General features: G+C 43.9%; 1 protein-coding gene across 6 annotated transcripts in view; it reads left to right on the forward strand.

The window, feature by feature from the left end:
* Nucleotides 1–16180, forward strand: part of DTNB (dystrobrevin beta) — a 151753-nt gene that overhangs the window by 36444 nt on the left and 99129 nt on the right. For 5 of the 6 annotated variants that reach the window (XM_054383428.1, XM_054383429.1, XM_054383430.1 and 2 more), the window contains exon 8: nt 7193–7317. The exons of the other annotated variant lie outside the window; for it this stretch is intronic. In XM_054383428.1, coding sequence (XP_054239403.1) covers nt 7193–7317 — 125 coding nt within the window. The remainder of the gene's footprint in view (nt 1–7192; nt 7318–16180) is intronic. 6 annotated transcript variants of the gene reach the window in all.

A 16180-nucleotide genomic window follows, 5' to 3' on the forward strand; every position in this document is an offset into this window, starting at 1 on the left:
CATCACCCTCACAGTAAAAAAAGTTTCTCCTTGTGTTGAGGTGGACCTTCCTGTGTTCCAGCTTATCCATGTTGTTCCTTGTCCTATTATTGGGCACCACTGCAAAGAGACTGCCATCTTCATCTTGACACCCACCCCTCAGATATTTATAGATATTAATAAGATCCCCTCTCAGCCTTACCTTCTCAAGACTAAACAGCTCCAGTTCTCTCAGTATTTCTGCATAAGAGAGTTGTTTGAGTCCCTTATTATCCTCATAGCTCTCCACTGGACTCTCTCCAGTAGATCCCTGTCTCTTGAACTGGGGAGCCCAAAACTGATTAGTTTTGTACATATAACACAGCTTTTCAGTGCTGTATGTTAACAACATATTAATTTCCCTGGCAGAGATGATCAGCCCATTTGCATGATGCAGATACCTGGGCCATGTGTGTTTGTGCAGATTTAGGCATCTCCAGGGGTGATGCTTGCCCGGCCACAGGCACAACACAGCTTTCTCTAAGCTTGGTTAAGAATGTGCATGCTCAGCACTTGCCGTGGTTTTGTGGGAGAGCCCTTCATGGTATTTTCCTCATCTCCCTGGCTAGTGGCTGAACCTCTACTGTCAGAAAGAGCTGCAGAGCAGGGTGCCTGTTTCACTGGTTGAGCAGAGCCAGACCCCACACAGAGCAGCCATGTGCTGATGTCTGGGTCTCTGGGAAAAAGGAGTGGGATTGTTCTAGTACTTAAAATGGCTTTTATTTATAGGCTTGTTGCACGCTTACACAGACATCACTACGTCAGTTACATTTTGTTCATCCCCTCTGCTGTGAGAACAAGCTGAGAGAATTCGGGTTGTTCAGCCTGAAGAAGAAAAAGCTCCAGGGAGGCTTTCTTATAGCCTTTCAGTACTTAAAGTGGCCTTTTTAGCAGGGTTTGCTGTGACAGGACAAGGGGTGATGTTTTTAAAGTGAAAGAGGGGAGATTTGGACCAGATAGAAGGAAAAAATTTTGATTGAGGGTGGTGAGACACTGGCACATGTTGCCCAGAGAGCTGGTAGATGCCCCACCCTGGAAACATTCCAGGTAAAGTTAAATGGGGCTCTGAGCAACCTGCTCTAGTTGCAGATGTCCATTCTAGGGGGGTTGGACTAGATGACCTTTAAAGATCCCTTCCCACCCAAACCATTCTGTGATTCTATGATTGTTTATGAAATACAAATTTTGAGTCCAGGACAGTCCATGGCTGATTTAGCAATGATACCTTTACTGAAATAACTGAATCCTGAGTGTTTGTTTTGCATTGATTCTAACTAAGGGTGGAGGCCATAGGGAGAGTGAGTCGATAGTTAATAGGCAAGGTCCCTTAACCTTACCTTGTGGCTACACAGGTGGAATGTGATATCACCTGGAGAGGTACAGTGTAGAGCCAGAATCTCCTTCAACTTCTTACGTTAAAAAAAAAAAAGAGCAAAGCTTCCAGTCTCTCAGAAGTATTTATTTTACTTTTTGTTGAACTTTCTTTGGAACCTGGAGAAGCCAGCTGTGCTTGCTGGTAGGTAGACACTGTTTTGGATTGTGCAAGCTACTTCTGCTACTTATGAATTTGAGTGGCACTGCTGAGGAATGCAGTTTTGCAGCTTCCCACTGCAGTGGCCACAGCAGCTGTGTATGGCCCTGGAGACAGATATGACTGTTTTAATACTTGCCTGATCTCTTCTGACCTCTGTTTCTTGTTCACCTGAAAAATTTATTGAAATGTATCCTGTAGAAAGTGGGGGAAGTAATGTCACAGAAACAGTTCTGGGTGCCTGGATTCATACATAATTAAGTGGCCTGCCTCTGATTCCAAACTTCTCAGGGTTTTCAAAAAACAGGAACCCCCAAAACGTGCATCTCAGATAACCAGCTCAAAAGGAGGAGGATCCTCTGGGATGTCTTAATAGCTGTGTACTGAATTGTGACTGTTTAGAAGATTCATTGGGCCCTTAAGCATCTACAGTAGCTGGTGCAAACATTTCTCACAACTTTTATTACTATCAGCATAATGAAGAAGAAGCTGTTTCTTTTGAGAATTTCATGATAAACCTGGAGAAAAGGTAAGTATCCTCCACTGATAGGGCTAGACATGTAAAAGGCTGAGGGAGCTTGCTGAAGAAGGAAAGACCATGAAATTTAAGATTTGTTATGTTGAAAAGCAGGAGTTCTGCAGGAAGAACTGCAGATTTTCCCTCCTAATGCACACAACACTGCAAAGCCCTGTTGCCTTATTCTGAGGCACAGGTCTTGTGAGGAGTGGCTGAGAGAGTTGGGGTTGTTTAACCTAGAGAAAAGGCAGAGGGGGAGACCTTCTCACATTCTACAACTCCCAGAGAAGGTGTTGGAGAAAGGTGGGGATCAGTCTCTCTGCCAAGTAAAAAGTGACAAACAGCCTTGAGTTGTGCCAGGGGAGATTTAGGTTGAACATTGGGAAATTTTTTTTGCCCAAAAGGGTTGTCAAGGCCTGGTGGCAGTGGTGGCATCCCCATCCCTGAAGGGCTTTAAAAGCCATGTAGATGTGATACTGAAGGACATGATTTAGTGGTGACCTGACAGTGGTGGGTTAATGGCTGGAGTCAATGATCTTAAAGGTCTTTTCCAACCTAAAAGATTCTGTGATTCTGTTGTTGCTAAAGCCAAAGTGACACCCGCACCTGGTGAAGCTTTTGGAGTCACCTGGAGAAGAAACCTTTCAGGAATACCTTGGCAGTTAGATGATCAGTAAAAGGGGGAAACACAGTTGCTGTATGACAGCGTTTTGGAGGAAAACCAAAGCCATGAATTCCTGGGTCCCAGGAGGTGGCTGAAACGTGGTGTCCAGATAGAGAGCACATATTTTGTTTGGTTGTTGGGGGGGCATCAAGAGCCACGCTTGAAGTCAGGCTGGTAGGATGGCCACAGCAGTGCAAGTCCTGCTGAGTCATGTACATGTACCATGCCCATTCAGGAAGTAAAACAAAATGGATTGCCTGCCAGCTGTTCCCGGGAGAGCGGAGGATGAAGCTGAAGGCAGAGCAGTGTGTTGCTGGCTGGTTTCTACAGTTACACTTCTGTTGCAGAAGAAAATGTTCGAAGGGGTTGAAAACCCTTTGAAAATAAAGGCACACCAGATTGTTTCCCCATCCCAAGCTGAAGGCTGAAGATAAGTCAGACAACAAATTGGGACTGGAGGATGTGTGAAAACTTTTTCAAAGCCTGAAATTGTTTATTAGTTTTTAACAGCTGGTTTTGTGTTGAAATTAATTTATAGCAGTAGTAGATCCAGGTTCCAAACAGACTGACATCCTGTTGTGACAACAGTTACTGTCATTACAGGCTTTTGTAAACAGTCCCTCTGCAGCCTTCTTGTACGCCTCCTTCAGGTGCTGGAAGGCCTCTATTAGGCCTCCCAACTCTCGCAGTCTCTGTCCATAGGGGAGCTGCTCCAGCCCTCTGATGATTTTTCCTGACCCTCCTCTGCACCACTTCCAACACCTCCATGTCCTCCTTATGCTGGGGACACCAAAACTGGATGGAGTACTCCAGGTGGATTCTCACCAGAGCAGAGGAGAGGGGTAGAATCACCTCCTTCATGCTGCTGATCACACTTCTTTTGATGCTGCCCAGGATATGGATGGCCTCCTGGGGTGCAAGCGCACACTGCCAGCTCATGGTGAGTTTTATCAGCTGACACCCCGAAGTCTTTCTCCTCAGGACTGCTCTCAAGCCACTCCTCACCCAACCTATATCTGTGCTTGGGATTGCCCTGACCGAGGTAGAGTACCTTGCACTTGGTCTTGGTGAACTTTGTGAGGTTGGCTTGGACCCACTTGTCAAGCCTGTCCAAGTCTTTCTGGATGGCATCCCCTTCCCTCCAGTGTGCCCTTGTTGAACCTCACGAACTTCTCCTTCACCTAGTTCTCCACCTGGTTTAATGTGATGTGGAAGGCGATCGTGTTATTTGTGGGTTTACAGTGGTGGATAAGAGGATTGTGTTACTCTGGGATTTTTTTGTTTGTACTTTATGCTTTTTTTTTTCCTTAAGAAAAAGTTGCTTACAAATGCTCTCAAACAAGGGATCCAGGTTAGTGACAGTGATGAAAGAGAAATGGCTTCATTAGAAATTTCTAATGGAGAACTCAGCTAATTAAAAGAAAAAAAAAAAGAGAGCTATTTCTCTGGGAAATGAGACACCCATAAGAGGTTTACCTGCCTGTGAAGCAGCACCTCACTCAGCCTGCTCTGCTCTTCTCACTATCAGCTGCACTGAGAAGCATTATCAGAAGGTTGGGATCAATGGGAATTATCTTTCCCCTGTAATTTGGGGAAAGCAAAGCTACAGTTGTGGCTCAGTTGTGCAGCGTTGCAGACAATACTCTATGTGTTTGACACAGTAAATGGTGGGGTAGCACAAGAGGATGTAGTGTTTGTTACCACAATGGGGAAAAAAAAATCACCTTCCAAATAAGCCTAAAACACTGCAAAGGGGAGGTCATAGCAAAAGGAAAGGTCTCATGCTGAGAATAGATGGGCTGTGCAGGAACTGAAAGGTGAACAATGGGAAAATAAAGCAGGAAATACTCTAAAAGGAGAAGTGAACAAGTTAAGAGACAAATAAATGTGGGAAAATTCAAGATGTAGAGGAATTAATTTAGGACAACTAGAATTTTAGCTTTGCTATTATCACATTTAGGTACATAATTTAAATTTGACTGCACACTTTACTAAGCAGTGATATAAAGATTGGATCATGGGTTTCATAGGATTTCAAAATAATTAAAGCTGATGGTTGTTGGCCAAGAAGGCCAATGGTTTCCTGGGGCACATTTGAAAAAGTGTGGCCAGCATGAAGGTTCTCTTCCCCCTCCACTCTGCTCTAGTGAGGTCATAACTGGAGTCATGTGTCCACTTCTGGTTTCCCTGGTTCCAGGGAGACAGGGAACTGGAGAGAGTCCAGTGGAGGCTGAAGATGTTGAGGGGACTGGAGCATCTCTCTGAGGAGGAAAGACTGAGAGACCTGAGGCTGTTTAACCTAGAGAACAGCAGACTGAGAGGGGATTTTCTCAATGCTAGTCAGTGTCTAAAGGGTGGAGAGCAAGAGGATTGAGCCAGACTCTTTTCATTGGTGCCCAGCAACAGGACTAGGGGTACCGGGCACAAACTGGAACACAGGAGGTTCCACCTGAAAAGGAGAAGGAAATTCTTTCCTGTGAGGGTGCTGCAGCGCTGGACCAGGCTTTCCCAGAGAGGTTGTAGAATCTCCTTTGCAGAGGTTCCAAACTCACCTGGACATTGATAAGTGGGCAGCCTGCTCTGGGTGACCTTGCTTGGACTAGATGATTCCCAGAGGTCACTTCCAAGCCCCACCATGCTGGGATTCTGGGATTCTGTAATTTTCCTTTAACGTGCATCCCGATTTACTACAAACTTTGTAAATCTACAGAGGGAAGAGCTTTGTTCACACAAAGGTTCTCCACACAAAAAGCCATTACTGCCTGGTTTATATCATGACAGCCAAAAGGCCCAAAGTTGAAGATTCTCACTGGTTTATGGATTATGAATTGTTTATTTTCTTCTTAGTAAATAATAATAATAATAATTGTCAGTAATTGCTAGCTACTAATTTATATTAGCTGTAAGTATGTGTGTAGCTCCCTCCTGAGCAGCCTTGCCTTCTACTTAAATCAGTGTTAATCTAAACTTTAATTTGATTTTGTCTTGAGAATTTGCCCTAATTTCCCTTTGGAAGGCCTTACAGGAGCATTAAAAAAATTAGAGGAGTAATTAGCCACTGGGTTATACCTGCATGGACTGTTGGTGAATTGGATCAAGAAAACAGGTTGCTTCTGATCTCGTAAAAGCATTATCTGGCCTCCCACATCACTGGCAAGACTCCAGTGGGTATAATAACATTTTAAGACTTAATTTTGTATGTCAACATTGGACCTAAACCACATTTTCAGTGCATGACTCAGGCCAGCCAGCCATTCTTGTGTGTTTGGCAAGACTTGTCTGCAGAGTTGTAGTCTTTCTTGGATGATCCCTGAGTACTTGCTCCTGTGAGGTTAGTTAGCACAACCCAGTGAATTTGTGGAAGAAGATAAAGGAAGTGGTCATTCATATGTCATAATTCATACGATTCTTAATTTTATGATTCTATATCTTATCACTGTGGTTCACCTTGGCTTTGCCCATAATGACCAAAAAATGTGAAAGTTGTCCTGCCAAACTAATTGCCTTTGCAAAGGAGGGAGGGGGCACAGCACCAGCTTTCCATGAATGCCAGTGGCTGTGAGATGAAAGCAGTGCTGGCTCTTGGTGCATCTGTGTGTGCCAGTTCCTTACCTGCTCATACACCAGGTCCTTTGTCCTTCTCCTGCCCTTCCCTCAAACTGAAATGCCTGTGCTCTGAAAATATAAGTATCAAAAATTCCTTAACTGGGTAATGGTGGAACATCACTGACAAGGAGAGGCTGAGAGACCTGGGGATGTTCAGCCTGTAGAAGAGCAGACTGAGAGGGGATCTTCTCAATGATGGTCAATGTCTAAACGGTGGGGGGCAAGAGGATATATCCAAACTCTTTTCAGTGCTGCCTAGCAACAGGACAAGGGGCAACAGGCACAAACTGGAACCCAGGAGATTCCATCTGAGCAGGAAGAGAAACTTCTTTCCTGTGAGGGTGCCAGAGCACTGGAACAGGCTGCCCAAGACAGGTTGTGGAGTCTTTTACTTTGCAGAGGTTCCAAACACACCCAGATGTTGTGAACCTGGGCAGCCTGCTCTGCATGTCCCTGCTTTATCAAGGGGCTTGGATAGATGATTCCCAGAGGTCACTTCCAACTTCCACCATGCTGCGATTTGGTGATTCTGTGGTTGCCACTTGATTTAATTCATAATAGAAATGCCAGACAATTGGTTTATTTCTTCATCTTGCGTACTGTTGTGAAACTACTCCTACAGCACAAAAAACCCACCCTCACAAACCTTGTTCACCTCTGTAGTGTCTGTGTTAATTACTGATCTCAATGTCCGAACTAATTTATCCCGTGTGGTACAACATACCAGGGTATTTCTGAATATTCTGGTACTATGTATTTCTTTACACCTCTGTGTTGTCTTATTGCACAGTTAGCTATTATCTCATTACCCTGCTCTTTGTAATATTCAACTCATTTTTGTCATTCTCACCAACAGAAATCACCTGCAAAGAAGCTGAGCCATGCAATTAGTAAATCTCTTGGTTGTGTACCGAGTCGAGAGCCACCTCGTCCTGTATTTCCTGAGCAGCCAGAAAAGCCACTTGATCTTGCACATATAGTGTGAGTATCTGTTTTTATCTGTTTTTCATAGATTTAAAGCTGTATTTGACTTCAGAATAGGCTGACAGAGAAGAGAATTTAGGTTTGAATGATAAAGTTATGATGCCATAACTCTTGTGTTTCTCTCAAAAACCATTTGAAGCATATTGTTTTGTTAAAAATACCTCATTAACAAGAACAGAGACACTGAATGTGTTTATGTGCAGTTAGACCAAGGTCTGACTCAATACTCTCCTTGCATCTATTAGCATTTCAAAGTACTGATCAGTCTTACAATCAATCAATCTTAGCAATCAATATTTTGCTCATCACCATATTGCATCAGACTCTATATTCTCATTTATGGTAGGTTAAAATTATCTAAACAAATAAACTGAAACATATTTACTTGCACCTTGATGTTGCCTCTTATTAGCAGCAGCAGGTTTAGCTGCCTGGCAGCTCTGGCTTTACATCCTTATTTGTCTCACTGAGGGGGTTGCTGTGTTTTCCTGCTCAATGGCATTATTGTTACCCTTTCCTTCTGACCTTATTATTGAACCAATGCAATGATTGTACTCGTGCTGGTTTGAACAGGCTTGAACTCAGTCTGCTTCCCCAGTTTGCCAGTTTTCATATCAAAAATAAAACCTGAGACATCCCACCCCCCTCCAAACGAATTCTGTTACTATGTATGTATAATAAATGAAGCCTCCCAATAGATCTGTCCTACCAAGTCTGGAAAGAAAGTCTCAGTCTCTTCATATATCTAAATTTAAGGACATGCTCTACAGAAGGGTGAGGAGAGGAGCAAAGCAAAGGGATATAATTGGTGTAATGGGGGACTCCTCTTCATGCTCATTGAGTCATTTGCAGTTCTGAGATTAAGTGGAATTGATGGGTTTTTGGTTTTCTTTTGATGTCACAAATAGCAGATTCTTCTTGAACTATATTTGTCACCATTTCTGAACGGAGAACCAAGGTATTCACATCTGAAAGTCCTGTAACCTCTGTCAGTTCACTGCTAGGATGTGCTGCTTGACCTTTCCTGATGCCATATGGTTGTAATTGACTGGCTCTTCTGTACACTCCTTTTGACAGTTGACAGTCATTAAGGAAAAGCTGGAGGCTAGCTTGTCAAAATATGGGAAAGGTGAGAACTGTAAAGCTTATCATAGTGTGGTAAAACACTCATGTGGCTTTCTCTTGTGAAAAGCATAGAAGATCCATAACTTGACATGGAAGTGTAGATGCAATGCAACTCCTTTACAACATAGTTTTGAGCTTTACCAGTTACTGCTTAGCTGTGTGAGTGGTTTTTCTCTTGTTCTTGCATCACCAAGTATTTACCACCTTTTCTATTGCTTGCTTTAGTCCTGTGCAGTGAGGGGAAGCTGATCTGATTTAATGGAATATGATTTTCTCTGTGAAATTGCACATAAATTAAAACCAAACCAAAATGAAGCCTGTTCTGCCGCTGTTCAGCTCAGAGCTGAACTCTCTGTTCTCCTTAATGAATGGCTTATCAGACCCACATGGACAAGGCTGTACATTGTCCACAGATTTAGCTCTATGCTTGGCTGGGATGTGTTATGGAGCTTACCCTTAAATCTGAATGTTCTGTAGTAAAGGTGCTGCTCAGCCTCACAGAAAACAAGATTGTTTAAAAATCTTATCAGATCATGAATCCATTCACATTCTTCTGTTTAGATTTTTCTCTGTGCTGCTTCCATGTTGAAAGGCACTAACATTCACAAGAGAAAATGAGTTATTTACTATGTCATACTTCTATAAAAATAAAAGAATACGTAATTGCCTAGGTACAGTGTATGAAAATAATTGCAAGGGTGGTGGTGTGACTCCTGCATGGACAGCAGCAGAAATGGACCCCAAAATTAATGAAGCAAAATTTCAGCTCTGACACAGATGACCAAGTCTGATAAACTCCTCCTTTCTTTCACAAAGTCATAGAATTGTTAAAGTGGTAAAACATCTTTAGGATCGTTGAGTCCAATGGTTAACCCAGCGCTGCCAGGTCGCCACTAACCGTGTCCCTCAGCACCACATCGACATGGCCTTGAAATTCCTGCACGGGTGGTGACTTCATCACTGCCCCGAGCAGCCTGTTCCAGGCCTTGACAACCCTTATGGGGAATAAATTGTTCCCAGTGTCTGACCTAAACCTCCCCTGACACAACTCCAGGCAGTTTCATCATGTTCTGTCACTTGTTACTTGGGAGAAGAGACTGACCTCCGCCTCACTCCCAATCTTTTTTCAAGGAGAGTGAGGTCTCCCCTAAGTCTTTTCTCCAGGCTAAACAACTGCAGTTCACTCAGCCACTCCTTGCAAGACTTGTGCTCTAGAACCTTCACCAGCCTTCTTGCCCTTCTCTGGACATACTCTAGCACCTCCGATGTCTTTCTTGGTGTGAGGAGCCCAAAACTCAATCCAGGATTTAAGGTATGGCCTCACCAGTGGCCAGTACACTGGGATGATCACTGCCCTGGTCCTGCTGGCCACACTATTGCTGATGTAATCCAGTCATCTGGGCACATGCTGGCTCGTCTTCAGCTGATGCTGAGCAACACCTCCAGGTCCTTTTCTGCTGGGCAGTTTCTAGCTACTCTTCCTCAGTTCTAGAGAGTTCATAGAATGTTTGTGACCCAAGTGATTTGTTTGGCACTTGGCCTTGTTGAACCTCATCCCACTGACTTGGGGAGAAATAAAAACAGGTACCAGTACAGGTTAGGGGCTGCCCTGCTGGAAAGCAGCTCCTCAGAGAAAGACCTTGGAGTGCTGGTGGACAGCAAGGTCTCCATGGGACAATAATGTGCTCTTGTGGCCAAGAGAGCCAATGGGGTCCTGGGATGTATCAAGAAAGGTTTGTCCAGCAGGTCTAGGGAAGTTCTTCTACCTCTCTACTCTGCCCTGGTGAGACCACACCTGCAATACTGTGTCCAGTTTGGGGCTCCCCAGTTCAAGAGAGACAGAGACCTGCTGGAGGGAATCCATTGGAGAGCCACAAGGATGATTAGGGGACTTGAGCATCTCCCCTGTGAAGAGGGACTGAGAGCCCTGGGGCTGTTTAGTCTGGAGAAGACTGAGAGGGGATCTGATCAATGTCTATAAATATCTGAGGGGTGGGTGTCAAGTGGAGGGGGCCAGGCTCTTTTGGGTGGTTCAAAGTGATAAGCCAAGGAACAATGGGTTCAAACTTGAACATAGAAGATTTCACCTCAGCATGAGGAGAAACTTCTTATACAGTGAGGGTGACAGAGCACTGGAACAGGCTGCCCAGGGGGGTTGTGGAGTCTTCTTCTCTGGAGAATTTGAAAACCCACCTGGATGCATTCCTAAGTGATCCTGCTCTGGCAGGGGGGTTGGACCGGATGATTTCTTGAGGTCCCTTCCAACCTCTGATATACTGTGGTACTGTGATACTGTGACCTTGTCCCATCATTCCAGCCTGTGCAGGTCCCTCTCTAGAGCCTTCCTACCCTCCAGCAAATCAACATTCCCGTCCTCCTCAGTGTCGTCTGCCACCTGGTTGAGTGCACTCAATTCCCTCTTCCAGATCACTGATAAAGATATTAAAGAGAAGTGGCCCCAGTACTGAACCCTGAGTACCACCACTTGTGACCAGCCACCACCTGGATTTAACTCCATTCCCCACCACTCTTTGGGCCTGGCCATCCCAACAGTTTTTATACCCAGCACACGTGCCCTCATCCATGCACATCACATGCAGCAGCGATGGTGGGAGCCGGACGGGGACATGCTGGCTCTGAGGAGATGGGTGGGAGGGTGCTGAGGCAGGCTGGGGAACCTGACAAGGGTATGTGACCCTGGGGATGAGCAGTTGGGGTACAGCAGGACATATTCTGCAGTGACTGGGCCTGCTGCCCAGATGTTCTTGGCAGCAGCCTGACAACATGGAGACATCTGCTCTGGGCTGCCAGCTTTAATTAAAAAAAAAAAGGAAAAAAAAAAAGTGTGTCCTAAGAAGTCAAAGTAATGGGAAATGCTGCCTAATGCTTCAAGGACAACTGTGGGGAAGTCTGGGGTGAAAATAATGTGAGTGGGTGATTTATATCAAACACTAAATCACATGATAATAGAACATAGGGAGGGAAAAAAAGACCTGCTGGGTTTTTTTATATAAGTGATGGAAGGCCTTAGGGGGTTTCTGTGTAAGTGATACCACTAAAGTTAAAGTGAAAAGCAACATAGCCAGCCAGATTCTTTAATAGAACTCAACTAATAAAGAGGAACTGCTCAGGGCCACAATGAGTCATTATTTAGGTGTTGGTGATCATGGCATGATTCCATTTGTTTCATGTAAATGAGGTGCCCATCAGCATCTAACACATGCTTTAGAGGAGACTCACAAAGCTAAAATCAACTTCAGCTGAGTAAATAATGAGAATGTAAAAAATATTAATAACTAGGAACAGTTCAAAAATACTTGGCCAAAGATTCCAGGCAAAACAAGGCTTGGAAGGGAAGAAAAACAGCTATGCTTGTCAAGGGGAGGAGACAAGGCAAAAATTGGTAGCAAGGAATGTAAACAAATGGTTTAAAAGTTGCTAGAAAATAGTTTCCATGTTGTGGTTTGGCAGGGGGGCAGCAGTTTTGTGTTGTGCTGCTGGTTAGATATTTACCTTGCAAAGGATGTAGAATTGCACCATTGATGTTTTCAGTCCAAACTGCATGTTGAAAGGATTTCTTAATTTGAATTTTTGCTACTTGATTGCCGGTATGTCTTGGAGCATTCAAAAGTTCCTGGAGTACTGGAGGAAAATTCACATGATCTCATTTCTTTTTTTTTTTTTTTTTAAAGGTGTGGAATGAAGTCAAACAGGGCAATTTCTGACATGTTGTGTTTACCAACATGATTTTGATGGTGAAATAATTGAGCAGTAGAGAAGCTGTTTTGTTGATCAGTAAATAAAAAGATAACTCCTGCCAGTCAACCAAAGCCTTTTTGCAGTCTGGTGTAGTCAGACACAGTTTATATCTTCTTTAATTAGATTAAGTTTGATTAATAAAGTGATATCTGGCTTCTTGTCTGTGGCCAAGAAGGCAAATGGTATCCTGGGGTGCATTCAGAAGAGTGAGAACAGCAAGTCGAGGGAGGTTCTTCTCCCATTCTACTCTGCCCTAGTGAAGCACATCTGGACTACTGGGTCTGATTCTGGTCACCCCAGTTCAAGGAAGACAAGGAACTACTGGAGAGAGTCCAGCAGAGGTTACAAAGATGCTGAGGGGACAGGGGACTGGAGCACAGCCTTTCCTGTGATGAGGAAAGGCTGAGAGATGTGGGACTGTTTAGCCTGTAGAAGAGCAGACTGAGTAGGGATCTTCTCAGTGCTGATCAATATCTAAAGAGCAGGGGGCAAGAGGATGGGGCCAGACTCCTTTCAGCAGTGCCCAGCAACAGGACAAAGGGTAATGGACACAAACTGGAACCCAGGAGAACCTATAAGGAGAATCTTTGTTTCTGTGAGGGTGCTGGAGCTGTGGACCAAGCTTCCTAGAGAGCTTGTGGAGTCTCCTTGTCTGGAGAGATTCCAAATCCACCTTGGCATTAGGATCCTGGGCAACCTGCTCTGGGTCACCCTGCTTTATCAGTGGGTTTGGGCCATGCTGGGATTCTGTGATGTTGTTGGCATACTGCTTTTATTATGAGCACTGAATAATTTAGAAAACAATAATCAATAGAGCACAGATAGAGCAGAGAAAAGAGTTGTTTAGCTTTTTGAACTCAATATAACTGCAAAAAGCAGGTTGATGAGTAGGGTCAGTTTCCTGCAGAGATCAGGCCTGTCTTTTGTGCTGTTACAAGTTTGTTTCATGACTAGGAGCAAAATGTGTAAAATGACTACTGATAGGTTAGACAGGGAAATGGAAAAAATACTGGAGGGTTGAAGAAGATGAAAAAAACAGCTTACTGCTCCAAAAATGTTTGGAGGTTGTGGTATCCAAAGGGCTGAACATGTGATTGCAGGTCATTCTGTAACCTTAAAGGATCACAGAGTCACAGAACGTTAGGGGTTGAAATGGATCTTGAAAGATAATCTGCCAGCCCTGCCAGAGCAGGATCACCTAGAGTAGGTCACACAGGAATGCACCCAGGTGGGTTTTGAATGTCTCCAAAGAAGGATACTCCACAACCTCTCTGGACAGCCTGTTCCAGCGTTCTGCCACCCTCACAGTGGAAAGCCTTTTCCTCCTATGCTCCAGCTTACACCCACTGCTTCCTGTCCTGTCATTGGACATCACTGAGCAGATCCTGGCTGTGTCCTGCTGACACTCATCCTTCATGTATTTATAAACATTAATGAAGTCACCCTTCAGTCTCCTCCAAGCTAAAAAGACCCAGCTCCGTCAGCCTTCCTTCGTAAGGGGGATATTCCACTCCTTTCAGCATCTTTGGCTCTGTGCTGCACTCTTTAAAGTAGATCCCTGAGGTACTTCTTGAACCAAAGGACCCAGAACTGAACAAAATATTCCAGACATGGCCTCACCAGGGCAGAGTAGAGGGGGAGGAGAACCTCTTTCAACCTACTAACCACACTCCTTCTAATACATCCCTAGGATGCTGAGAGTGCCAGCCACAGAGTTAACCCACTGTGCTGGGTGGTGGCAGGGTCCTTGTCAGGAAACTAATTACAGTTCTCACCATCAAGACAAATACTGAAAGACTGAATAGTCTGAGAAAATCAGGGGATATGATGAAAGGACTGGAATTAGGTATGAGAAGATGAACAGCTTCATATCCAAAGAGTCAAGGAACATAAGTGTAGCACAACGAGGTTAAGGAATTATTTAATATGTCTAAAAATACCCATCCTAGAGAAATTAATTATAATCCCAGAGTGCTTTAGCAGACAGGCTTAATGAAAGTCATAGACCGTAAGTTTGAGTTAGACAAATTCAGGATAAAAGTAAGAAATAACATTTTTAATTGTGAAGGTAAGTAAATAATGGTTAGGATAGATTACCAAAATGAAAAGTGGTGGTACAATTTCCTCCACTGAAACCTTCAAACCAAAGGGAGAGTATTTCTAAATCAAAGAAGAATTGCAGTCAGTCTTTGGTTCTGTGATTGACAGAAGCTCAGTTCTTACAGTGTTTCCTTAGAGCTTTATGAGAGAGAAAAAAATGCATACAAAACTTTTCATGTACTCTTGAGAGTCAGGAATTTTACAGTATCCACTGCAGGAGCACTGTGCGCATGCTGCATGAGGCAATGACAGATTTGCTTTACTTGTATCTACAACAAGTAGTACTGGTATTGTCCTGCTGTGAACCTGACAGTGCTTTGGTATTCCTGTGCTATTGCTGAGCATGGTTGTTCTTGATGACACAGCTGCTGCGGTGTCAGATGGGTTGCATCATGCTCAACCTGGCAGGTGACGCTGCTTTCCCTGAGCTGCTCCTCTCTCCTTGCTGTGAGACATTGGTGTCTTCATGGGATGGGTGACAGAATGTGGCATTTGTCACCTGTGCAGCTCTTCACAGCTTGGAGGGGTTTGGCGTGGCCTAGTGAAGGTATGGTTGTGCTGATGGGTTGTGCTGCGTTCAGTGACGTCTGGAAAGGAAACATATGTCCCACTTGGATCACAGAAAGGGAGGCTGTCTGCAACTAGTCTCTCCAGGTGACACTATGTGAAACCACAGAGAGGTAAAGGACTATTGATTACTCCAAATGAACTTGCTGATGTTAGGGAACTGGAGATGCTTCTTGAAGCCTTCATCAGATAAATGAAAATGGGCTGAGGAACCCTTTGTAAGGATTCACAAAGTGTTTTGTACTCCTGCTCAGCAGGGCTGACAAAAGTAAAGTTAGGAGCCACATTGTCCTTATGTTAATGTACTTGCCTTGTGCTCAGCCAGAGCCAGTGTCACAAGGGAGCAATAATCTCTGGTATATAGCAGTTGTCCCCCCAGAAGAGAACCTGGGGACATCTGAGTTTTGTTGGTTGCCCCAAGTCAGCTGATGAGATGATGTGAGACACTGGAAAGCATATTTTAAGTATTGTTACTGATTTCAATCTGAGCTTAAGGAAAAAACTTCTTTCCTGTGAGGGTGCCAGAGCCCTGGAGCAGGCTGCCCAGAGAGATTGTGGAATCTTCTTTGGAGAGATTCCAGACCTGCCTGTATATTGCTATCCTGGTCAACCTGCTTTGGGTGACCTTGCTTTAGCAGGGGTTGGACTAGATGATCTTCAGAGGTCCCTTCCAAGCCTCACTATGCTTGCACACAGTTGTGATATCTCATCATCCTCTTGGTTTTTTTTCTGTTCACATTTTTTGGAAAGTTGCTGTGTTTTCCTAAGATCTGCAGAGGCATTTAGTAGGAATTTATTTCTTGGGAATATGATGGCTTGTTTTTAACTTTTGTGCTCATTCTGTTGCTGCTGAGGAATGCTTCTTTCTCATTATAGGCATTTTTTACTGAAATGACACAAATACTCATTTTTAAATTGTAAATATGTTTAACAGAAGACAGATAACATGGTTCTTAATAAGGGCTATAAAACTAAACATGTTAGAAATCCTTCTTTTCCTTGATTTTTCTGTTCTCTTAGGTTTTGTATTTCAGTATCACACCTGCTTCCTTGAATTTTTCCATCATTTCATGGAATCATTTAGGTGGTACAAGACCTTTAAAGTCACCAACTTGAAGCATATTTCCCAGGGAAGGAGCCAAGTTTCTGTGTTCTCTGAAGTTCTCTTGATTGTTGCTTCTTCAGAACTAAAAATGGTTTTAGGTATCTGCTCACTGGTGGTTTCAGTTGCCTGGTATCCAACAGTTTCCTCATAGACTTAAACCAGTACTCACTTCTGCTGTGTCAGCTGGACTTCAGATGAGCTGCC

Source organism: Indicator indicator, chromosome 9 (genome assembly GCF_027791375.1).
Source record: "Indicator indicator isolate 239-I01 chromosome 9, UM_Iind_1.1, whole genome shotgun sequence".
Classification (NCBI taxonomy): domain Eukaryota; kingdom Metazoa; phylum Chordata; class Aves; order Piciformes; family Indicatoridae; genus Indicator; species Indicator indicator.